The sequence below is a fragment of the Petromyzon marinus genome, chromosome 8 (assembly GCF_048934315.1).
Source record: "Petromyzon marinus isolate PM22_M1 ecotype Great Lakes invasive population chromosome 8, UKy_Petmar_22M1.pri1.0, whole genome shotgun sequence".
In the NCBI taxonomy this organism is placed as follows: domain Eukaryota; kingdom Metazoa; phylum Chordata; class Hyperoartia; order Petromyzontiformes; family Petromyzontidae; genus Petromyzon; species Petromyzon marinus.
This window is the reverse complement of record NC_133674.1, coordinates 20,282,668-20,307,999: the sequence shown is the minus strand read 5'-3', so window position 1 is coordinate 20,307,999 and position 25,332 is coordinate 20,282,668. Positions and strand designations below refer to the sequence as shown.

General features: G+C 59.1%; 1 protein-coding gene across 4 annotated transcripts; it reads right to left on the bottom strand.

The window, feature by feature from the left end:
• Nucleotides 1–25,332, bottom strand: LOC116940363 (uncharacterized). 4 transcript variants are annotated; one of them, XM_032950125.2, is made up of 3 exons: nucleotides 24,549–25,332; nucleotides 10,736–12,196; nucleotides 1–3,049 (listed from the first exon to the last, which is right to left on the bottom strand). In XM_032950125.2, exons 2-3 carry the CDS (start codon nucleotides 11,969–11,971, stop codon nucleotides 3,029–3,031), a joined length of 1,257 nt encoding a protein of 418 aa, XP_032806016.1. In that variant the 5' UTR covers nucleotides 11,972–12,196; nucleotides 24,549–25,332; the 3' UTR covers nucleotides 1–3,028. The 4 variants fall into 4 exon arrangements, with proteins under 4 accessions (XP_032806016.1, XP_032806020.1, XP_032806017.1 ...); XM_032950129.2 differs by having other exon boundaries at nucleotides 10,805–12,196; nucleotides 24,549–25,330; XM_032950126.2 differs by lacking the exon at nucleotides 24,549–25,332 and adding an exon at nucleotides 17,355–18,025.

The following is a 25,332-nucleotide window of genomic DNA, read 5'->3' as shown; positions in this document are numbered from 1 at the left end:
TTTTATAGCACAGGAAAATTATCTTTATTTAATAGTTTTTATTATTATTCCACTGTAAACGCAATCCTTGCAAAATAAGAACGAACAAAAATAATTAAAAATATGACGTTTTTTTAATTATCTTCAACATTATTAATATTACAATAAGTATTTCTCTGCTTCCCATTTTTTTGTAATTTTCTGTATATCGTCTATAACAAAATATACCGTACCGCTTACGTAGAGAGACCAGAATGAACGCAGCACTAACGACGGCAGACGCGACAAGGGCTGTTTACATGACGCTAACATTCATTCGCGATACAACTGTGATGCCCCCCCCCCCAAAACCCACCCCCGCCCCGCCCCCGCGCGCGCGCGCTCTCTGGGTGTCGCCACGCGCGCGCCCGCCACTACCTCGCATGCCCGGCGGTAAGTGGCCCCGCGTCCTCGGCGCGGGAACGTCCAAAACACAGCATGCACGAGTCGCGCGCAGGCACGGTGCGCCGAGACGTTACCTGCGGCGGCACTACCCCCGCTCGCCCCCCCCCCTTTACCCCCCTATCCCCCCCTCGTAAGAGTTCGCGATGCTCGGCGCCACAAAAGAGTGTCCCGAGTCAATTTCCGGTCTTTTATTTTTGTCCTCGAGTCTTTTGTTGTTGCTTCTCATCGTCTCTGTCTCTCCCTCTCTCGGCGTCTTCTCGTTGTGCATCGGCTCCGGTTAATCCGAATTCATTGCTGGCTCGTGGCGTGGTGGTGGTGGGGGTGGTGGTGGTGAGTTTCCTCCACGCGTGACGTGGGCCTCAGAGGGGGGAGGAGGAGGGAGGCCGTCGACAAAGGCGATGACTGTGGCCCTGTCGTCGTGAACCGTTCCTCCGCCACCAATCACCGTGTCCCCGAGGCACGCGATCTCCCCGTCTGAGTCGCGTGTAATTATCATTATTTATAAATTGATCATCGTCATTTCGAGATTGATCACCCTTACGAAGCTGTCGTTATTGTCGTCAGTCATCCTTAATAATTTTCCATATTGCTCAGCGTGTTGTTGTTGTTTGTGATTTAAACGTCGCTTTTCTTCTCCAACGTGGCTCGCCTAATCGGATTGGCGCTTTTGAAGAAATTAAACGGAGAACCGACACCCAACAACAACACAAACAATAATCGTTCGCCGTTTCTGTTGCAGGTCCTTCGCTTCGGGACCGTGCGGCCAACCCTGGCGGTTGGGGCCTTCCCCCGGGCCTCCCTCGGCCGTCCACAGCGCTGCAAAGTGCTTCACCCATGCTCGGCCGCCAGTCCTCGTCGTGTGTCTGCGTGCGGGGATGGGGAGGGGGCATGGGGGGAGGGGGCATGGGGGAGGGGGCTCCTCACCCCTCAACAGGACCCCCCCCCCCCTGTCCTGCACCACCCCGTGAACATCAGGGTCCTTTACTGGCTCAGAGCCAGAGTTGTGCCATCGAGGAGTTTCGTCTTCTCCACGCGAGTGGCTCCAGCTGGAGACACGTCCACATTCAGGTGGAGACACCGCGGGGAGGAACGGGGAGGCGGGGCGAGGGGGGTGGCCTGCTCCCCCACTTAGGGAAGGGTGGGGAGGCGGTTCCGAGGTACCTCTGAAGTGCTCTGTTTAGGGTGGGCGACGCGCCGTGCCTGGGCAGTTTGGATGTCGTGTCGTGTTGTGCCTCTGCTGTGTGTTGCGTGGTTATCACCGCACGGTGTGTGCGTGCTGCGACGTGTTGTGATCCCGTGCAGTGTTACAGTGCTGTCGTCACAATGCGGTGTGCGGTGTGGCGCGATGCGGTTCGGCACGGTAATTCTAGTGCGACGCGAGTGTGCGGTGGTCGCGCGGAGTGCGAGTTCGTTGTCACGCTGTGCGTGGCGTGCAGCAGCGTGAAGACGCTGCTGCTGCTGCTGCGGTGCTGAGACCACAAACACAAAATGCATGCCCACATTATCCCACCCCCCATCCCGTCTCACTAATGGTACCCCACGAGAACCTGCGTCATCGCCGCAGTTCCGGCGGCCTCCGTAGACTTCCAACTATAAAACAGTGAATGTACACGGACTGTACACACATATATACAGCGTACGAGTGATCCTCCACAACCGCCCCACGCGTGGCGCCGCGTCTCGTGGCCGTCACCGCCACCCGCGCCTCGCTGCAGAGTCCACGCGGGCGGAGCCTCCTTAATTGGACTCAGTTCGTCCTCTTTCAGCAGTAGTAGTTGCAGCAGTAGTCGTGCTGGTTGTTGGTGGTTGTGGTGGTTGCTGGTCGATGCCGTGGCTGGTGTTTTGTTTTTCAAAGGCGCTTTGTTGTCGAGCCACACAGGAGGACGCCCCCCCCACCTCCCGCAGCAGGCAAAGATAGAGGGCTCTTAAAGGCACGCGGCCACAGCAGGGGGCAGGCGGGGTTTCCACTGCTCTCCCGAAACTGGGCAGCGTGGGGGCGAGGGCAGCACACGTAGCTCGGCTTTAAGCGCTGGAGGGGGGCAAGGCGGTGTTCGGCTGAAACAACTCCCGTGGTCGAGATGCCGCCGTCGCTGCTGTTGCCGTGGTGGTGGTGTTGTGGTTATTGTTGTAGTAGTTGTAGTGTTGTTGGTGTTCTAGTTACTGGTATTCTTTCCTGTACTCGCCTCTCCCGTGGCTCCGTGTGATGATGATGACGATGTATGTGAACATCTGTTTGTCTTCATCGCCATGATCACCACCATCAACGTCTTCCACGTCGATAAGTGTTTGTGTCTTTAGTCTTTTATTTAAATCTTATTTTCGGTATATTTTGTTTTGTTTTCTTATTTTATACAAAAAAAGTATCAGTCTTGAGTGCGGGGAGGTGAGTTTGCTGGGTTGGTACTAGGCTGGAATTCACATCTCGCATCGGCGTTTGCCGAGAAGGGGCGACGTCTCCACCCCCCTCCATCCCCTCCCTCCCCCCAAGAGGCGTCGGCCCTCGCTCGATGACGCTCGATGGTGGTTCTCTGTTGGCGTTCCATGACGGGGACGCCGTGCCGGGGTTGGGGGGCCTTGGGTGGCGGTGGGGGCTGGGCACGGCGGTCTAGTGCTCGAACAGCACGCTCTGTGGTGGGGGAGGGGGGGCAGAAGGAGTGGGGCGCGGTTATTGTCGTGTCAATCATCCGCTGCACACGATATGCTATGCATGTACACGATAGCCACGTACGTTGTACGTGCATGCATAACGCTACACATGTACAAACAGGTAAGTTACAACAAGGCATGCAAATAAAAGTTAACTATGGAAAATGTTACTAAAAGTGAATAAAGTATATAAGGACAAATTGCATACGTCCATACAGCCGCGTTTTCAACAGTCCATGCAAGCCAAGGGGCAAGGCAGCTAAACAAGAATACAAGCAGTCGTAGGCCACACTAAGCAACACACAATAGTAGCCCCTTCATAAAAAAAAAACTGCATATTATAGAAACATATCCCACACCTTGCAATCTCGAGACTATGCACACGCTCACTCCGCCAGCCATCCTTCTCAAACCCTCGAGGCTAAACTTTTCCTGATTATTCAAGTTCATAACACAACTATCTACGTATGGAAAAGTCGGTGTGTGTGGTATGTACTGCGGGGTATGTGGGGAGCGGTGGTGTAGTGGTTAGCGCGCTTCGCTACGAAAGCCGGCGACCCGAGTTCGATTCCCGCTCGCGACCGATAGCAGTGGAGAATATTTTAACCGGTCACGGGCCTCCCCTAGGTTGACCTGTTGCGGTGTGTAAACATGAGGGGAGACAAAGGTAGCCGGGGCATGGTGCTGGCCACCCACACACAACGTGTACCGTTACGGCCTTCACACAACGGTACATGCCCCAACAGTCCGTTAGGGCGACACGCGAAGTGTTTGTCTTTGGTGTCAGTGAGACTGCGTGTCCGTGTGTAACTCTGTGCGTGTCCGTGTGTAACTCTGTGCGTGTCCGTGTGTAACTCTGTGCGTGTCAGTGAGACTGCCTCGGGCAAAAAAGACACGGGATCTCAACTCAGGTTTCAAGCCAACCAGCGGTGTCCGGGCCAAGACAGAGCCCGCACATCCACAGCCCATCATGCACGCACCAACCTCACACCCATCACACACGCACCAACCTCACACCCATCACACACGCACCAACTTATCCTCACACCCATCACACACGCACCAACATACCCTCACACCAATCACGTACACACACACAGACACACACCATCAACATGCGCTCATACTCACGTGGTCGGACATGCGTACACACCAATACTCGCGCAACACTCAAGATACAAACTCACATGTCCAGCAAGCAGCACGCACAAACAACAAACACATATCCCCCGTATAGCCTTAGCAGACTGTTGGGGCAAGTGCTGTTTGCGAGTAGCGCCTATAAAGGCCGCGACGGGACACGAGGGGGTGGGTGGCCAGCACCACGACGGACCACCTTTGTTCCCTGGTGGCGATGTTTACACGTCGCCACCAGGTACTCATTTGAGGCTGAGTCGACCTCGGTGAGGCCCAGGATCGGTTCTGATATTCGCCACTGGTGCTGGCAGTGCGCGTTGGGTTGGCAGCTCAACGCGCTAACCACTCCGCCACCGCCCCCCGCACACACAAACACACACGCGGGCACGCGCACACGCGCGCAGCAACAAAGCGGCGCCAACAAAGGAGAGGCGCAGGCGCCTTTCCGCGATCGCGGCGGGCGGCGCTTGCGTAACGCCCAGCGAGGAGGGGATTAGAGGTAACGACCCCACCAGGGTCGCCGAGCTCGGCTTTTAGCGGCTCCTGAAGCATAACCAAACTTAAGCCGCGCGCCGGCGCGCCGCCGCCACCACCACCACCCCGCCCCTGGCTCGCACTCAGCACCACCACCACCACCCCCCACAGCATTCTCCCTCCCAGACACACACACACCCTCCCGCACACACACACCCTCCCGCACACATACACACCCTCCCTCCCGCACACACACACCCTCCCGCACACATACACACCCTCCCTCCCGCACACACACACCCTCCCGCACACACACACCCTCCCTCCCGCACACACACACCCTCCCTCCCGCACACACACACACACCCTCCCGCACACACACACCCTCCCTCCCGCACACACACACCCTCCCGCACACACCCACCCTCCCTCCCGCACACACACACACCCTCCCTCCCTCCGCCACCCCCCACGCCGCGCGGCCCCACCACGCGTGACGGAAGCCCGGGCTCCGCGCCACCCGACGTCGCGGCTCAAGCTCCACGCGCACCCCCCCCCCCAGCCCGGCACCCCCGCCTCGCCTTGACTCACCGCGCCCGGCAGCCGCCCCGCATCACTCAACTGCTGCCATCTCCCCCCCACCGCTCTCACCGGCCCCCACTGCCCCCCCCACACCCCCCACCGGCCGAGCCGGTCTTGCAGGGCCACGCGTCACGCATGCGCGCCTCTCTCCTCTCTCTCCTCTCTCTCTTTTCTCTCTCCTCTCTCTCTCTCGACCCCCCCCCACTCCACTCGCTCTCAAAAAAAGAGTGTAAAATTAATATTTTCACAAGGATTGCGAAAAGCGCACTACGGAATAAAAACAGGAAAGAACGAAGGGCGCCAGGGGAGCGAACGGGCGTTGTGGGGGGGGGGGAAAGGAAACTGAGCGGATCTTAAAAAAAACCGCGACGCTTTCCACCCTTCTCGCCCCCCCCCCCGCTTCACCCCAACGTTTACCCCTCCCCCCCTACCCCCCTACCCCCCACCGGCCGCGACTCCACGCCGTCCGCACGGCGTCACGGGGAGGTCGCGGGTTCCAGGCGTCAGATCAAATAAAAGACGCCTCACCTGGAATTTACAACAGCCCCTGCCTTTGCGCATGAGTGCCGTTGCGTGCGGTGGCGAGTGTGCGTGTCGGGCCGGCGGGGGCGTGCGGGGTACGTGGGTTTGTTGTGGGGGAGTTGGAGGGGAGTGAGGTGGGGGGTGGAGGGGAGTGAGGTGGGGGTGCATAGGTGGGGGGGATCAAGGAGAGCGGAGCGCCCGTGCCGCGGTCCCGGCGTACGGCGCGAGACGCCAACCAGAGAATAAACGCAGCAGCTCTTCTCTCTCAGCTACAACCCCACCACGCCTCTCTCTGTGTCTCTGGGTGCCGCGCGCGTGTGGACCGACGATCTGTTTCACCCCCCCCCCCCGCCCCCCTCTATGCGCGTGCTTTAAGGTTCGTTAGTGGGACATGAACGACTTTCAAGTGACTTTCTGGAGCGCTCCAGTGACGTCAATGTAGGGGACGTCGTGTTAAAAAAAATGTATGGGGGTAGTGGCGTCACTTTGACCGCGCATCAAAGTTTCCTTTTATTGTTTGATTAAAGCGGCTTACAAGTTGCGCCTGCCAGCTCGGGATCGCCAGTCTGCCCGTGGGTGGAAACTGGGGTGGGGGTCTAACGATGCTGCCCCACCCTCTACTCGTTATCATCGAATTAATTGGCCGATAACACTTTACTATGTAGAGGACCACAGAGCTTGGGTAATTGTTGGTATCGCCGCCGGCTCATCACCGCATGGATGCTGCTGCCCTTACAGCTCCTCACCTGTGGTCCCCTCCTAGCACCTCTGAGTCGTCCCCTCTCTCTGAGTCATCCTCTCTCTCTGAGTCGTCCTCTCTCTCTCTGAGTCGTCCTCTCTCACTCTCTCTGAGTCGTCCTCTCTCTCTGAGTCGTCCCCTCTCTCTCTGAGTCGTCCTCTCTCTCTCTGAGTCGTCCTCTCTCACTCTCTCTGAGTCGTCCTCTCTCTCTGAGTCGTCCTCTCTCTCTCTGAGTCGTCCTCTCTCACTCTCTCTGAGTCGTCCTCTCTCTCTGAGTCGTCCTCGCTCTCTCTCTCTCTCTGAGTCATCCTCGCTCTCTCACTCTCTCTGAGTCATCCTCTCTCACTCTCGGAGTCGTCCTTGCTCTCTCTCTCTCTCTGAGTCGTCCTCTCTCTCCCAACAACGAGCGAATACTGTTTGACGTCGGTTCGGCGTTCCAAAGTCTAATCATACGAACTATTAACATTTAAACGCGTTTTAATTACCAATCATAGATCCTTGTTCACATTGCGGTTAATATATCGCGAGCTTAGGAATATAAATGAATTCACCGCTTCGTTACGCCGCTGCGAGCTACGGGGTTTGGAGGCGCGTTGGTTGCGGGAAGCCCACGGAACATCATCAGCGCCCCGGGGCAGAGACGAATGATCTCCCCTGTCCCCTGTCCCCTGGAACCGTTGCCAGTTCTCCCGCTCCCCTCCACAAGACGAACCCCTCGACCCTCGTCACCCCCCGCCCGACGTGGCGACTCAAGCCCGCGGGGAGAGAGAGGAGACATCGCGTGTCACGACCCCGGCGTCGCTCCTCGGCTGGGCAGAGTTAGGAGATAGTTAGTGGTGAGCTAGTTAACTAGTTTATAATCAGGAGCAACTTGATTATGAACTAGTATAGTAGGAGCTGGTTAAAAGCTAGCTCGTAATCATCTTTATATGAGCTCGTTGGTAGTTGGTTAGTTAGTTCATTGTGAGTTAGTACCAAAACAGTGAGCTATTTACTAAGTTATTGAGTTAGCAGTGAGTATAGCTGGAGTGCGCTTTACCCACGCCGAGGGTAAAGCCACGCCGAGGGTAAAGCCACGAAACTCTGACTCGGGGCTCATGGAGTGGGCCAGGCACCGCGGGGAGACACGGGAGCATGCGTGTGTGTGAGTGTGTGTGTGAGTGCGTGTGAGTGCGTGTGTGTGTGAGTGCGTGTGAGTGTGTGTGCGTGTGAGTGCGTGTGAGTGTGTGAGCGTGTGTGCGTGTGAGTGTGTGTGAGTGTGTGTGCGTGTGAGTGAGTGTGTGTGAGTGCGTGTGTGTGTGAGTGCGTGTGAGTGCGTGTGTGTGAGTGTGTGTGAGTGCGTGTGAGTGTGTGTGCGTGTGAGTGCGTGTGTGTGAGTGTGAGTGCGTGTGTGTGTGTGAGTGCGTGTGAGAGTGTGTGCGTGTGAGTGCGTGTGCTATAGTGTAGTGGTTAGCGCGCTGCGCTACGAACCCAGCGACCCGAGTTCCCGCCCACGGCCAACACCAGTGACAATTATCTGAACCGGTTTTGGGCTTCCACGAGGTCGACGATGGCCCAAATGAGTTCCCGGTGCGTTGTGTGAGACAAAGGCGGTCGGGCGCGGCGCTGACTACCCACTCTGTGTACGCTGTGTGTACTTTGTGTGTGTAGGGTGTGTATAGTGTGTGTGTGTACTCTGTGTGTAGGGTGTGTGTACTCTGTTTGTGTAGGGTGTGTATAGTGTGTGTGTGTGTACTCTGTGTGTAGGGTGTGTGTACTCTGTGTGTGTAGGGTGTGTATAGTGTGTGTGTACTCTGTGTGTAGGGTGTGTGTACTCTGTGTGTGTAGGGTGTGTATAGTGTGTGTGTACTCTGTGTGTAGGGTGTGTGTACTCTGTGTGTAGGGTGTGTATAGTGTGTGTGTACTCTGTGTGTAGGGTGTGTGTACTCTGTGTGTGGAGGGTGTGTATAGTGTGTGTGTACTCTGTGTGTGGAGGGTGTGTATAGTGTGTGTGTACTCTGTGTGTAGGGTGTGTGTACTCTGTGTGTAGGGTGTGTATAGTGTGTGTGTGTACTCTGTGTGTAGGGTGTGTGTACTCTGTTTGTGTAGGGTGTGTATAGTGTGTGTGTGTACTCTGTGTGTAGGGTGTGTGTACTCTGTGTGTGTAGGGTGTGTATAGTGTGTGTGTACTCTGTGTGTAGGGTGTGTGTACTCTGTGTGTGTAGGGTGTGTATAGTGTGTGTGTACTCTGTGTGTAGGGTGTGTGTACTCTGTGTGTAGGGTGTGTATAGTGTGTGTGTACTCTGTGTGTAGGGTGTGTGTACTCTGTGTGTGGAGGGTGTGTATAGTGTGTGTGTACTCTGTGTGTGGAGGGTGTGTATAGTGTGTGTGTACTCTGTGTGTAGGGTGTGTGTACTCTGTGTGTAGGGTGTGTATAGTGTATGTGTACTCTGTGTGTAGGTGTGTGTGTACTCTGTGTGTGTGTACTCTGTGTGTGTGTACGTGCGCGCGGGTATTTTATTTTCCCGCTTCGCCGCGAACTCGCCTCGCGTTCCCGTGTCCGCTCCGTCACGCGGCGGCACGAGTCGACAAAACACGGCGGCCGCTTTGTCCTCCGCGCCCATCTCCCCCCTCCCTCCCTCCCTCCGTCCCCCTCCACCACCACAAACCACAAACACCCACGCACATCCCATCACCCGCTCCATTAGCCCCGCTCCGCCTGCTTCCCCGCAGCGGAGTCGCCTCGTCATGAGGCAAACCGCGTGCATTGTGCGTGCGGTGTGTGTGTACGTGCGGTGTGTGTGTGTACGTGCGGTGTGTGTGTACGTGCGGTGTGTGTATGTACGTGCGGTGTGTGTGTACGTGCGGTGTGTGTATACGTGCGGTGTGTGTGTACGTGCGGTGTGTGTGTACGTGCGGTGTGTGCGTGCATGTGGTGCGCGCGTGCGGTGCGTTCGTGTCCTCGTGTGCGCCTCGCATGGACGGGACCCCCCGGCTGGGCTGTTGGGGGCGGCTGTGGTGGGGGTGGTGGTGGTGGGGGAGGTGGTGGTGGGGGCTGCGTGTGGAGTCGTGGCGTGGGGGGGGGGGGGTTACACCCGGGGCGGTTGGAGCCCCGCGCCCGTCACCTGCGCCTCGCTCGTTACCCGGCCACGTGCTTCCAGTTACTGCGGAACGCGGCGTGCGGGACGGCAGAGGGGGAGGCTCGGGGGGGCTAGGGGGGGGGCATTGAAGGGCGAGGGGGGGGGGGGTGTACGTGTGTGTGTTGTGTGTCGTGCGAGTTTGATTCCCGATCACGGACAACCTCGGTGACGATTATCAGAACCGGTTGTGGGACTCCCTTAGGTAAAGATTGAAATGTGAAAATGGTGCGCTGCGTAAATATCAGTCATTGGGAGACAAAGGCGGTCGGGCGTGGTGCTGGCCACCCACCCTCTCGTGTGCCGTGCTGGCCTTCATAGGTGCTCGCTAATCAGCACTTGCCCAACAAAGGCTACACTGGGGATCTTTGTCTTGTGACTCCAGCAGTGTGTGTGGGGAGAGGGGTGGCTGTGATAACGCATGTGGTAGTGTGTTGAGAAAAAGTGACGATACGACACGCGTGTGCATCAACAATGATCTCTCAGGTGTGACGCAAACACTCTCAACGGTGACCCTAATGCTAACCAGATCCATGTAAGCCTCATCCTCACCAAAACGCGACCCTCAAGTGTGACTCTCGGGCAGGGCCTTGCTCTTTACAAACGCCTCTGACAGGAGCGCTGTGCATGCAGAATCACTCGCACGCAGCAGCAGCAGCTTCTCCACTTCTGCATCTCAAGCGCACTCCATTCTCTCGTGCAATGCGACGAACGCGAAGTAAGAATTTTGGAGAGTGGGGTGAGGGAGAGACGAGGTAGGGAGATGAGCAATGAGAGAGAGGGAAAACACGGGACATGTGACGAGGAAGGAAGACAAAGGATGGGCATGGAGAGGTGGAGAGAAGAGAAGGAGAGAGATGGGGCAATAGAGAGAGCAAGAGAGGCACGCAGTGAGACAGTGACAGAGACAATATACAAGGAGAGGGGAGATGGAAGAGAAATGAGGGGGGACATTAAGAGAGAGGGAGGTGGCGGGGGGAGCGAATCAGTGAGAGGTGAACATCGAGAGGAGGCTCGGAGAGAGACATCTGGGTGACAACGAAGTGCGAGTGAGGGGGTGGGGACCAGGGAGAGGGGGGAGACATCGACAGCGGACCTGAGATAGATAGAGGAGCACGGAGATGGGAGCAGGGAGCGGGGACCAGCGGGGACCACCACCACGCACCTCCGCGAACGCCGTCGGCTTCTTCTTGAGCTCCTCGCACTTGCGCAGTTTACAGATCTGGTGGCCCGTGCGCCGGTTCTTACAGCTCCGGCACTCGCCGCAGTTGAGGCGCCGCAGGCACGGCGGGCAGATCCCGCAGCGCTTCCGCTTTTTCTTAGCGGCCGACACGGAGGAAGCGGAGCCGCCCGCCGAGTGCGGCCCAGGCCCCGCCGCGCGCTTCACGGCGCACGAGGCCCCCTCCCCGGGTCCGGCCACGAGGCCCAGCCCGCCCAGCCCGGCGCCGCCCACGACCCCCGCGGCCCCGGGCCCGGCCTCGGCGATGGCCGTGAGAGTCTCGGGCACGTTGCCCGCCAGCTGGAAGGCGCTGCCCTGGGGCAGCCCCGCGGGCGGAGGGTGCTGCTGGATGCCCCCGACCGCCGCCTGCTGCTGCTGCTGCTGCCCGGACGAGCCCTGCTTGGGCCGCGGCGCGTGCGCGTGCGGGGGCAGCGAGACGGACGGCGAGGAGCCCACTCCCGGCGAGGACATGGACGAGGCGGCGGCGGCCGCGGCCGCGGCGGCCGCGTGCACCATGGAGGGCAGCTCGAGGCGCAGCAGCATGCCCTTGGGGCCCAGCATGTCGCTGGGGGTCATGGGCAGCCCGCAGCTGAGCAGGGCGTGCGCCGCCGCGGCCGCTTTGCTGGCGTTGTCCGACTGCAGGGGCCCGTGGCCGGCGGCGGCCGCCGCGGCCGCAGCGGCCGCGGCGGCCGGAAGCAGCGCGTCGCGCGACAGGTAAGGGACCATGTGCACGAAGGACTGTCCGATGGGCACGGGCAGCATGGGGATGGGCTTGGACACCATGACCATGTGGTCGCTCATGCAGCCGCCCGCCGCCGCGCCGCCCGCTCCCGGGAAGAGCGCGTGGGGCCCCAGGTAGGCGCCGCTCGCGTGCAGCGCGGCCATGCCGCCGCCGCCGGCGAGCGCGGCCGCGTGCGCGCCGCGGGCCTTCATCAGGAAGCCGTCCCTCGCGAACGCCTCCACGGCGCACGCGTACTGCTGCTTGCCGAAGCCGAGCGCGTCGAAGGCCATCTCGGCGTAACCCAGCGCGTCGTGTTCCCGCAGCGTGGGCTTGTCCAGAGACGACTGGCTCTTGCGCTTCGAGAGGTCGTACACCTTGGTGGACTGCGCCATGGCAGGCACTGCCGCGGCGTGGACGATGACGCTGATGGCGCTTATGGTGACGGTGGCGATGGGCCGGCGACCTTGTGACGGTGGTTGGGGTTGATGGATCGGTGGAGTTTTTCTTATTTCTTTATTCGCGTTAAGCCACGGGCGATGTGGCGGCGGGCGTGGGGCGAGCAGAGTCGACGCGAGTCCCCATGGCACGGAGTCTTGACGCGAACTTGTATCCTCAACCTACAGTGAGCGAGAGAGACAAACAGGGCCGTGAGTAAGGAGCTGGGGGTGGTGGTGGTGGTGGTGGTGGGGGTCGGATCGCGCCAGGGTCACATTATACAGCGGCTGCGCGGCCTCGTGCGCGCGAGGAGGTGACCTTGACTCTCCCGTGAGCGCGCGCTCGAAAACAATGGTCCCCGCGTCGCGGACACGTGGCAGCGGCGGCGGTGTGCACAAGCCGAGCCGTGCGTCCGCAACTGCTGCGTCCTTGTCGTGTCGCGTGTGGCCGCTGGTGGTGTTTGCAAGGACAGTGGTGTTTGTGCGTGCGTTTTTGAGAGTGTGTGGGTGTGTTCGCCGTGGTTCGGGCCTTAATAGGTGCTCGCTGACAGCACTTACCACAGCAGTTTGGTAAAAACCTATACGGGGGGTGGGGAGGAATCTGTGTCTTTGTTTTGTGCGTGAGTTTGAATGGTGCGCGGTGTTTGAACGCCTCCTGTTTGCGCACGTGTCCGGTGGCGCAGTCGTTTTCGCCGATGTGCTGGGCCTCCCCTAGGTCGACTCAGCCTCAAATGAGTACCCGGTGCGGTGTGTAAACATAGCCACTGGGGAGCCAAAGGCGGTCGGGCGTGATGCTGACAACCCGCCCCCGCGCGGGCCTTCATAAGTGCCAGCAGCACTTGCCCCAACAGTCTGTGAAGGCCCTGGGGGAGTGGGGGGTATTTGTGTGTGTGCGCGCGTCTGTTTGTGTTTGAGCAGCGTCTGTGTGTGCGTGCGGGTGCGTGTTTTTATTATCACCACCACCGCCGCCGCGCCTTTCATAAAGCCTCGCTCAGAGCGCCTCGCCCCAGCTGGGCCGAGAGGTCTGACCCCGCCGACTCCTCCCGCCACGGGGAAATTACGCAATTTACCCCGGGCCGATTGAATGCCTTGCGCGCTGAGGGGGTGCGCCTGTGGTGTGTATCCTATTGTGTGTGTGTGTGTGTGTCCGGTGGTGTGTGTCTCGTTGTGTATGTGAGATTATCTGTTTGTGTAAGTCCGGTTTATTTGTCTTTTCGTAGTATCTTTCTGCGACCCTTTGCTGTGCGTCTAAGTGCGTGTCTTTGTGTGTACCTATAAATGTCTGCGTCTATGTTTATACGCGTGTATTTGTTTCTGCGTGGCTGTAAATGTGTCTCTTCGTGTGTGTGCGCGTCCCTTGCGTGTCTCCGTATGTCTGGCTCTCTTCGCGCTTGTCCCTGCATGTCTCTCTCCCCGCGGCGTTGTCTGTGTGTGTGTCTGTGTGTGTGTGTCTGTCTGTGTGTCTGTCTGCGTGAGAACGTCTCTCGCGTCTGTAGAGTGGCGCTCTGCGCATGCGCGCTCGCGCCTGGCCTCGCCGGTCGCGCGCGGCACGGGTTAAAGCGCGCGCGAGCGTGATGGTGGGGGGGGTACGTGGGCCGCGGGGGGCGGGGCCGCGGGGGGTGCGCGCGAGTGATAACGCCGCGCGCGATAATGGGTCTCGCGGCCGCGCAGCCATAAATTTCATGCGCAGCTTCGCTCCCCCGTATCCCCCCTCCTCCTCTCTCCCTCCCACATCCATTCCGCCCCACAGCGCACCCACACAGCCCGTTCTGTCTCTACCTCCTCTCCAAAACCAATCCTCCCACGGTGCGCGCGTACGCGCAGACAAATGCGTACGCCGGTGTGGAGCATACCAACGCGTACGCGCCTCCGATTGGCACGGTTGGCTACGTACGGTGCGAAAGAAGTTCAACATACTTACGCGCGGCAGAATGGCCACGAACAACGTGCACGCGCTCACGCACGGTTCCGACAACAACCACCGTTTTGCCAATAAGTGGGGGTGACGTCAACACGGCGCTTGTGCCAGGCTAGGTGCACCTTGAGGATGTCGTGTGAAGTGTCGAAGGCTCGCTGCAGACAGGACGTGGTCACGGCACAGACCCCAAGTGCGATGCGTTGACAGACTGAGATGACCTGCAGATATACTACCTGTCGTTTCACACACATTCTCTACGAAGACATGCATACACACACCTCGCTCACAAACACGCGTGCCTGGCGTATTGAATGGTCACGGACCCCTGTGTGCGCGTGAATGTGTGTACCTGGAGAGCGGTAGTGTGGAGGTTAGCGCGCTGCCCTACGAACCCGCTGACCCGAGATCGGCTCTCGTTCACGGTCACCAAAGCCAGTGGCGATGAGTTTAGTTGCTTTACTGACATCCGTTATTTATACACAATAAATGTTTTTTTTTTACATCATTTGCTGTTCTTTCGTTCACACTCGAGTCAAGCTAGGTTTCCATTGCGAGACAAAGTCATCTGCTCGTTGAGCTAGCTCTCATTTGGTTACAAAAAAATATATATACTTGTTATATATAAGTATAAAGTTTTGCTGGCTGTATGGCTGGCAGACAGGATGATACGTAAGGATGGAGCGACGGGCGACGGGGCTGATGTTAAAATATTTTATTTTAAAACATTAAAAACGTCAACAAATCCGCTCATTTTACTTTGATAATGGAGATTGGGGTCATAATAATTACTTTAGAGAGCATTACGAGGGCACCACTCCCCCCACACTCCTCTCTTTTTTCTCATTGAATTTCTATTCGCGAAAACACCCCCCCCGTCTCCTCCCTCCCTCCCCGCTGTGTGCGTCCATCGCCAAAACACAAAGGCTGTGGAGAGACAGATCGACGGGGCAGCTGATTGCGATCTGAGTGAGAATTTGTCAATTCTCCCCGCTGATTGCGATCGTAAACAAGAGTCCCCCCCCCACCACCACCACCCAAATATGCGGAAGGATGATGCCTCGTGTGAATTTCGACTCGGGAATTCACTCGAATGCAACTCCGGCGAGTCGATGTCCACTTTTAGTTTCATTTTTTTTTACATCCCACGGAGCGCTTTGTTAATTTCCCGCAGACATTAACAATGCGCCTGCTGGCGTGGGGTTTGGCAGCGGCGAGTGTGTATGGGCTTCCCCGAGGTTGGCTCAGCCTCAAATGAATTCCTAGTAAGATGTGTAAACACCACTGGGGAGACAAAGGCGGCCGGGCGTGGTATTGGCCACCCACCCCCTCGTGTGCCGTTACAGCCTTCATATGTGCTCGCTAACAGCACTTGCCCCAACAGTCCGTTAAGACTAAATGGGGGACCTTTGTCTGATTTGTGTGTTAGAGTAGCTCTCGTCTCGGCAACCCCTCCGTCCGTAAATGATTTCTACCAAAGGAACACAAAAAACTAACGTAGGTTCAAAGTGCACCTAGCCTGGCACAAAAACGACGGTCACGTCGCAATCATTTAGTGGCGAGCACCAGCTGTTATTGTTGTTGTGTGCCAGAGCGCCTGTGTGTACGTCTTTTTGCACATGTGTGAGTTAGTAAGCCTGCCTAGAGCGTGCGTATGTGTGATGTGACTCTGTCCGTATGTATCATGTTCGGCTGTGTGTCGTGTGTGCGCGTGTGCGCGGTTTAAAATTGCGCGTCTGTTGCCGCGACCCCGCGTGCGCTATCGGGTTCCCGACCCCCCCCCCCGCCCCCCATCCCCTTCCTCCAACCTCCAGGAGCCCCCCTCCCCGCGCTCCCCTCCCTCGCCTTTCTCCGGGCGTCACGCGTTCGGCGCTCATTCAATCAGCCTCTAATTGGCGCCGGTTCCCGACCCGACCCGGCACCCCCTCCCCTTCCCCCAGTCACCCCCCCCCAGCTCACCCATCCACAATCTGATTGCTCCGCTTCCCTCTGCGTTCCAATTCGCATTCCCATTCGATCCGCGCGGCTCCCGCGTCGCCCCCCCCACCGCCTGAACAGCGACGCACGCGCGCACGCGCGCGACACGGCGGACTCCTGGGAGACCCAAACGCTGAAACCCACGCGCGCCGCATACCTCACGCGATCACGCGCGCCCTGGCGGCCGATAAAGCGGTACCAGAGGCCAGGCGTCGGGTCGAAGATGACGCGGCGCGGTCTCATCATAGCTCGCCGGGGGAGGGCTGTGTGTGCTGACGAGTATGCGCGTATGTGTGTCCGTACATACGCGCATACTCGTCTGTACATGACCGAGTCTGTGAGTATACGAGCGTGCGGACATGTGTGTACATGTGAGTGCCTGTGTGCTATGTACAGCAGTGGTCAGCGCAATTCGCTACGAACCCGGTGAACCCTAGTTCGATTCCCGCTCACGATCAATATATCTGAGCCGGTCCTAAGCCTCACCTAGGTCGACTCGGCATTAACGTTAGTACCTGGTGCGGTGTATTAACATCAGCGCCCAGGAGACAAAGGCGGTCCGGCATGGGTGCTGGCCATCCACCCCCTTGTGTGTCGTGTTGGCCCTCATAGGGGACTCGCAAACAGCACTTTCCCCAAAGGCTATACGGGGTAGGCAGGTGGTGGATCTTTGCCTCTGCATGAGTGCGTGTATGCGCGCGTGCACGTGTGTGTGCACGTGTGTGTATTCCCCCCCCCTCCCATGCTCCCCCCCACCTCCCTCCCCACGCCCCGCGCGCTCTCTTCGGGGAGACAATTAGCGCCGCGCGTCTCCGGACGCGCGCGCGCGACGCGACGGGCGAAGACCCCCCGCGCGCTATTTTCGTCTCCTGCCAGGTACACAAATAAATAAATAACAGCCATCTCGCGATCCCCTCCCCGCGACTGGCTAAATAAATAAATAAACACTTACATACCCCGGGCGTATCGGCCTCGCGTCAGTCAACGTTAGTCGCACGAATGTCATCGGGTACGCGCGCCGAGGGGTTCGCGCAGAGTACGCGGGGTGTTTTTTTAGGGGTCGTCCGCTAGGGGTTTGGAGGCACCACCTTAATCCTTCACGTGATCAACATTGCTGTGCACCTCGACCCCCACAACTCCATCGAGCCGAGGCCAGGCGCTCACCTGCGCGGCGCGTGGAAACGAACATTCCATGCAGGAGACTCGTCGAAACACACGACTGTGAAAAGGACAAGTCCTTACAACACGACAGAAACAAAACACACACACACCACAGACACACTGACACACACCAACGTGACGGACACACAACACGTACACGCGGAGCTACAAAAATACGCACACGCAAACACCACGTGCTTGTAAAGTCTAAAAACACTCATACCAACACCGGCGCTCACGAAACTCTCTCCCAAGCGCGAGCACACACGAACCTCTCCCCTAACTCACCTCTCGTCTCGCACGGCTACCGCTGGACTCCCTCGTTCAGGAGCCTCACAGCGCGAAAACAAGAGGCAGAGGAAATGAAAGGGACGCGATCCGGCGGGGGTGGTAGTCGTGTAGAGGGCGAGAGAGGGGTGGTGGGGAGGAGGAATGGGGGGGGGGGAGCCTGTACTATGGGGGAGGTTGAGCGGGAGAGGCGAGGGAAGCCGATGGCGGGGGGTGGAGGCACGGGCACGCGCGGCGCACAAAGGACGCGGTTTGCAAGCCCCCCGCGCTCCCGCGCCGCGCTCCATAATGAACGGCGATAATTATCCGCGCGCGTGACAGGGCGGCGAGTGCGCGCACCCGCTCTGCCGAGACGGAGCCGCGCACGGCAGGGGGAGGGAGGGAATGGGCGCGGGGGCTTGTGTTGGGGAGAGGGGGTGGGTGGCAGGGTCGGTGGAACGCGAATTCCTGACCCGCGCTCCTGGCCGCGTGGGGCTACGGGACGCGGCGGGCGGGCGAGTGGGGGGAGGGAGGAATGGTGGGGTACGACCAGTGGGCTTGGTGGAGGGGGGAGGGAGTATGGAAGGAATGGAGGGGCACGGAGAGAGGAGGGGGCGGGGGGACCTCCCCAGACCGAGCGGCCGTGCCCCGGCGCGCGCGGTCTCGCGTGGGCGGGAGTGGCGGCGTCGGCGCCCCCGGGTCTCGAACTCCCGACGCAGCGCAACGCGGCACCGCGCGGACACGCGGACGCGGGGTTTGTTTTCGTTTTTTAGGCGGGGAGGTAGCTGCCGCTGGCGGTGGGTGGGGGGTTGAAGAGATTGGGAAGGAAAGCGGGCGAGGTGAGGAGGGGGGTACGGAAACTCTGCCTCCGTATGCATCGAGTTTCCCTCCACGACTGACGCCCCTGCCGCTCGCGGCGCGGGTTAATGTCGTTTCCGCGGGGCGGCTATAAATACGCGCGGCGCCTGGGGCTCGCTTCCTTAAGGAGGCTCCTCTTAACGAGCCCCCCCGCCGCCCCCCATCCCCGGTCTCCTCTCACGGGGTGGGGGTTAAGGGCGGGGGGGGGCTGAGCAGAGGAGGCTGTGGGTGGCTCGGCTCACGGGGGGGGGGGGGGCTCCTACAGAAGACCAGAACACGAGATGTGCATGGTTGCACTGAAAGAACTGACATGATTGTTTGAATTAATTTACAAATACAATTCAAGTGGAAATTATATTTACACAGGATCTTCGCCATCAACATAATCCTCGATAGCACTGCCTCATAACAAAAGCATGTATAGCGGCGGTGACCGACGTTTCGGGCAGTGGTCCTTCTTGAGAGAATCCATTGTCCATGACTCTCATCATCATCATCATCGCCGTGGTTGGCGTCGCCCCTGTGTCTAGTCACGGCTGACGGTCGGCTTGCTGTCGAGTTATCTGCGAGTCGAGGGACTGCGGGGCAGTTGTTGTTGTTTTGTCCACCGCGGTCAAACGCGGCCTCTATATTTTTTACCGTTTAGCGTCAACGCGGATTCGTCAGCGAAACCGAAACGATAAAAGAGGCACACGGACACGTTACCCAACACCCCCAGCGCCGAACTCTCGACCCAGCGCGGGTGGTCACGATGTCACCTTGACATGCTCACCATGCTGGGAATTCTGTAAAAAAAATACAACTCTGCTGGATGCAACCTTGGTTTCGCGTGGAATATTTTCATTTGCATCTAACTTGGGAGGATGTTTTAAGGCCACACAGTTGTTGTTGTTGTTGACGAAATGTGTTGGGTTGTTTTTGTTTCTTGTTCACTGCGCTTGTCCACCACTGCCAACGCTGCAGCATCACCAAAATAATTTGAGAATTTCAGGGCGCTCACGAGCGCTGCTTATTTTTTGCTCTGAGATCAGGAGATATTTTAAAATAAAGTAAATCCCAGGAGGGTGTGCACACACACACGCACGCGTACCCACGCGCGCGCACACGAGACAAACAAGACACCTGTCCACGGACAAAGATCCCCCGTATAAACAGACTGTTGGGGCAAGTGCTGTTAGCGAGTAGCATCTATAAAGGCCGGTAGCAGCATACGATGGGGGTCCGTGGTCGGCACCAAGGCCGCCCGTCTTTGTCTCCATAGCGGCGATGCTTGACACATCACATCAGGTACTCATTTGAGCCTGAGCCGACCTAGGGGAGGCCCAAGGACTGGTTCAGATAATCGTTACTGATGTTGGCCGTGAGGGGGAATCGAACTCGGATCGGCGATTTCGTAGCGCAGTGTTTTAATCGTTCGAACACTGCACGCGCACACACACGCACACACACGCACACACGCACACACACAATCACACACACGCACACACACGCACACACGCACACTGCCGACTTGTTTGTTTATTTCCTAATTTAGAGCCAGACCATGGGGGGTCGGAAGGACCTCGTCCGCTAGTGGGAGGGGGGGGATGTGGGTGGGGGTGAGGGTGGGCTTGCGTTGTCAACCGCTGATGAGTAGAGTCCCGCGTGGAAAGGACAGGCGGGAGAGATTGTGAGTTAGGGGAGTAAACAGGAGAGCGAGCCATCGGGAGAGAGAGCGGCTGGAAGAGCGAGCGAGCGGGAGAGTAAACAGGAGACGGAGCGAGAGAGCGGGTGGAAGAGCGAGCGAGTTTAGCGGGCGAGCGTCTTCTTATCTCGTTGCGTTCACGCCGAGCGGCGTCAGCCCTGATTAAAGTGGCGACCGCTTAAGCCCCCACCACCCACCACCAACCATCAACCACTACTCCCATCCCGGCCTCCACAACCACCTCCCTCCGTTACCACGGCACGAGGATAAACCCGCACTGTACCCCCCACCACCACCACCACCTCCCCGACCTCCCTCCAACTCGCCACCCCGCCCCCCGGAGCGCGCACAAAGACTCCCTGCGGGCGCGGACCCCACGGATAATGAAACGCGCCGCTTGGCGTCTCGCGTTGCTGCTGCTGCTGCTTCGGGGTGGGTGGGGAGGGAGGGAGGCAAGCGGGGGAAGGCGTGGGGGGTGTCGCGTTTTCCAATTGACCCCGAAACCCCTCCCTCCCTTCCACCCACCTACCAACCCACCCCTCCCGCGGGGCACAGAGGCCACCGCGGCGGGGGGAGGATGCAGGGGGCGGGTGGAAGCAGCGCGTGTTGGCGATGAGGTAGTGGTGGGGGGGATACACACACATTGACACACACATTGACACACGCATTGACACACGCATTGACACACGCATTCACACACGCGTTGACACACGCATTCACACACGCGTTGACACACGCATTCACACACGCGTTGACACACTAAAAAAAACTAAGATCCCCCGCGCAGCCGTGAGACTCTGCGGGCAAGTGCTGTTCGCGAGCAGCGCCTATGAAAGCCGGCAAGGCACACGAGGGCGTGGGTGGTCAACACCACGCCCGACCGCCTTTGTCTCGCCGAGGGGCGATGTTGACACATCTCACCGGGTATGCATTTGAGGCTGAGTCGACCTCGGAGAGGCTCATTACCGGGTTCGTAGCGCAGTGCGCTAACCACTGCGCCACCGCTCCCCGCACGTTAAAATTCACACACACTTCATACACACTGACATGCAGGCGGACATAATGGAATACACACATCCACGATTACTGACAAAACAAACACATACGAGCATTGAGATTTACATACACGTTGACATACGTCCGACTCATAACATAAACACACGCGCAAGCACATTCACACGTATAAACAGACGCACACACACATAGGTACATCACACAGAGACACGTACACAACCACGTACACACACACACACTGCACACACACAGGGAAGCGCCGTGTGCGGGGTGGCCTCGCGTGCATTATTTGGAGTATATAGCCCCCCCTCTCACTCCTCCCCCCCCAACATCCGAGTAAGTTTTGTTGAGCTGTGAATAAGAATTCAGTGTCCGCACGCGTCGTCAGCGAACACGAGGGGGGGGGGGGGCGGGGGTTTGGGGGGGGCGTCCCCATCGGCGGATTTTTGGACCAAAAGGCGAGCTCGGCGCGGGGGGAGGCGAGGAACGGAGAGGAGAAGGGAGAGAGGCGGGGAAGTCGTTGTGGGGAGCAGGCAGGCCTTACAATCGGGCGCTCCCGCAGACTCGAGCCCCCCAGCCGAGCGCAAAGAATAAAGAGCGGAGCCGCCGAGCGAGGAGCGTTGGAGGGAGGGGGGGAAACGGAGGAGCTGGCCCCTCCCCTCCCCCTTACCCCCCCCCCGCATCCCTCCCACGCAGCTCGCCGTCCTCGCCCCGCTCTGCCGCGGTGACCCCAGGCGCGGCGCGGCTTTAATTCGCTCCGTCTCACGGCGGCGGCAGCAGCCTCGCGCTGCTGCCTGCCACACGCAGCTCGTTCGCTCGCTCCCACCCCTCCACTTCCCTCCCTCCCCGGCACGACCCCCCTGCCCTCCCCCCTCCCACCGCTACCCCCCCCCCCCCCTTGAGGCCAACGCGGGTTTTTCGTTTCGCCGCGCGGCGCGACTAATCTGCTTTAATGAACACGCGGGCGCGACGGCTGCGGCCTAACCGCCCCGCTCCCTCTTAGCCACGCACTCAGCGCACGCACCCCTGTCACACACGCACCCCTGTCACACACGCACCCCTGTCACCCACCCCTGTCACACACACGCACCCACTCCTGTCACACACGCACACACTGCTGTCACGCACGAACGTAACCCTGTCACGCACCCACCCCTGTCACGCACCCCTGTCACGCACCCCTGTCACCCACCCCTGTCACGCACTCCTCTCGCGCACGCAATCTCGACACGCGCGCACCCTTTCGCATGCACACAAACACACGCGCGCGCTCCCTGCCACACACACACGCGAACTCTCGACAAGCGCCCTTACTCCGCAAATGCACTCACGATCACGCACGCACTCTCTCACGCGCACCGTGTCAAACAGCAGGGACCATTGTCACTCACGCGTTCCCTCCCGACTACCCCTTGACACACGCGCACGCACCACCCCTGGCCGTCTCTCGCACGCACTGTGTACCCACTCGCGCGCCCGCCCCCGCCTGTCTCTCACCCCGCCGCACTCTGCCCCCACCCCCGCCCCTGCCCACCATAAACTCGACGGGCGCTCGACTCGGCGAGTCTCGCTGCTTGTCTCTGTCTGACCTCGCTTTCATCTCCAGAGGCACAACGCACTCCCAACACGCACCGCCAGCTCGGCACACACACACGCACACACACACATACGCACACACACACGCAGCAGACACACACACGCACACACACACGCAGCAGACACACACACACGCGCACACACGCGCACGCACACACACACACCTCCCGCGCGTTACATCAAACGGATGTTATCAGACGTAATCGCAAACCCATTATCATCACCCGCGAGGAGTTTGGAATCTGTGACATCGACGCGTAATTTCGTGTGTGCGTGTGGCGGAATGTGTGTGTGTATCCGTGTGTACGTCGTTGTGCACACTAAAACATCATATCAGGCTGCTTGATAACATGTGTACACGCACGCGCGTTTGTTTACGTTCGTCCGTGTTGTGTGAGTGGCGGGGAGCGATGGCGAAGTGGTTAGCGCACTGCGATAGGAACCCCGCGACCCGAGTTCGATTTCCACTCACGGCCAAATTACAGCGACGGCTATTATGTGAACCGGTCCTGGGCATCCCGTACATCGATTCATACTTAAATGAGTACCTGTTGCGGTGTGTAATACATAATCAGCACTGGGGAGACAAAGGCGGCCGGGCATGGTGCTGACCATCCACCACCTTATACACCAGCATTCAGAGGTGCTCATTGTACTTGCCCCAACAGTCTGTCACAGATATACAAGGGGGCGGGGATCTTTGTATTGTGTGTCAATGTTTACAGGCAGATGTGTGTGTGTGTGTCACTTGCGTAGCAGTTCTGTCAAGGGTACCGCGAGACCTCCACACAAGGACCCCTTTTTAGCGACGCCACCACCCACCCGGCCGCTCGCTTCCTGCCTCCCTCCCCGCGACACGGGGGGGCCGCGGGGAGGGTGCGCGTCCCAGTCTCCACGCACGGGGAAAGCGTTCGAGGTTCTCCCCCCCCCCGCTAACTCCACTCCGTCTCTGGATTTAGCGAACGCCAGACCCCCCCCCCCCCATCTCGTCCTCCACGCCTCCGTCCCCCGCAGGTGCGCGCGACCCCGACCACGCGCTCATCCAGAACGCGCGGCGAGGGCGGAAAGAGGGATCTGTGTGCTCGAGTGTGTGAGTGTGTGTCTGTGTGTCTGAAAGTGTCAGTGCGGATGTGTCAACGACTGTATGAGTGCGTCAAGCTGAACACTGCATAGATAGACCCGTGTATATTTTATGGAGGCGTGTGTGTGTGGTTGTGTGGGTATGTGAGCCTTAATATGTGCTCGCTAACCGCCCGCGCTCCTACAATGGTCTCTCTGTCGCTACGATGGGATCGCTGTATTTGTATATGCGCGTGGACCCGAGTGTGTGTGTGTGGTTGTGTCAATACACACGTGCGCGTGTCTGAGTTTCAGCGCGTCAATGTGTTCTCAGTGTATGTCTGTATTCCTGTATGTGTGAGTGTATGCATAGTTGTGTTTGTGCGTCTGTGTGCGAGCGTATACGCGCGTGTGCTTCTGTATTGATCCGTGTGTAACAGTCCGCCCGTTTATGCGTCTCTATGCCCGTAGTGCGTGCGCTGCGCGCTTCGATGCGCTGCGCGCGATACTGCTGCGTGTGCATTTGTTTACGTGTTGCATCCCAGCGGCGTGCGTGTGTTATGAGTATGTGTGTACGAGCGTGGCTCGACGTCCGTATGTACCACCCGTGCCTTTGTGTGTTTTTATATATGTCTCTTTGTTTCCGTACGTGTACTCCGTGTGTGTGTGGTGTTCTCTACCCTCCCCGCTTGGCTTCGCAGCGGAACTCGGGGGGGGGGTTCCGCTCCCGCCGCCGCCCACGTGCTCGCAGCGCAGCTCTCGGCGCAACTTTGATCCGAGTCCCCTAATCCGCGGCTCGCCGAGACTCGCCTCCTCACCCCCGCGCGTCCCTGCGTCGCGACTGAACGACTGACTCAGCGACTGACTCAGCGACTGGCGCGGCGACTGACTGAGCGAGACAAAACATTTTTTTTTTATCCCTGGCAGAGCGGCGCCGAGATAGAGCGAGACTGGTACCAGGCTCCACCGACGTCGAGAAACAAGACACGCGGATAGTAACTCACCGTGAGAGGCGTGGGGATGGCTCCTGTCGGGGCTCCTCGTGTGTCTCTTCCCGTCCCTCGTGACGTCTCTCGTTCGTGGCCGACGTCGTTGGTTGGTGGAGTCGTCGGCAGATTTCAGAAACGCGTAGCGCGGCGGGGGGGGGGGGGGCTTCGAGTTGTTGTTGTTGTTGTTGTTGGGTTTGTTGTTGTTATAACTGAGAGAGGAGAGACAACAAAATCTGTCGAGTGCAGTCGGGGGTAGATGCGCTCCGTCCGCTCGCTCGCTGTGTCTGGCCCGCGGGGCGGGCAGGGTGAGTGCGTGTGTCGCCGCTGAAGCCGAGGTGAGGAGGGTGAGCAGGGAGGAGGAGGAGGAGGAGGGGACGCGCTTTTCTCGGCGTGATGCGCGGGGGGAGGGGCCCGAGCCTGGAGGCGCGGGGGGCGGTGGGGGGTGGCGGGGCCGTGCGCGGTCTTGAGGTCGCCGCGGCGCTGAAAGGGGAAGCCGCCTCCAAGTGGTCGGCCGAACCCACGCCGCTGTGTGCGCGTCCACACTCAACCAATGCCCGCTACTGGCTCTCACTGCTGCTGCTGCTGCGACGGCCGCAGCTACTGCGCTGAGATCACTGCTGCCGCTACTGCTTGCCGCTTCGTGCGATCTCTCCACTCTCCTCTCTCTCGCTCTCTCTCTCTCCGCTCTCTCTCCGCTCTGACTGTCCGTCTGGCCCGCGTGCGCGTTGTGAGCGACTCTCGCCCGCGCGCGCTCCTTCCCTCTCGCGAGCGGCGGCGTCCCAAGCGGGGGGTGGGGGTA

Coding starts and splice junctions, on each gene's coding strand:
- LOC116940363 (XM_032950125.2), bottom strand. CDS start 11,971: ATGGCGCAGTCCACCAAGGTGTACGACCTCTCGAAGCGCAAGAGCCAG. Junction 3,050..10,735: donor TGCTCCTCTATCTATCTCAG/GTCCGCTGTCGA, acceptor CCCCCACCACAG/AGCGTGCTGTTCGAGCACTA.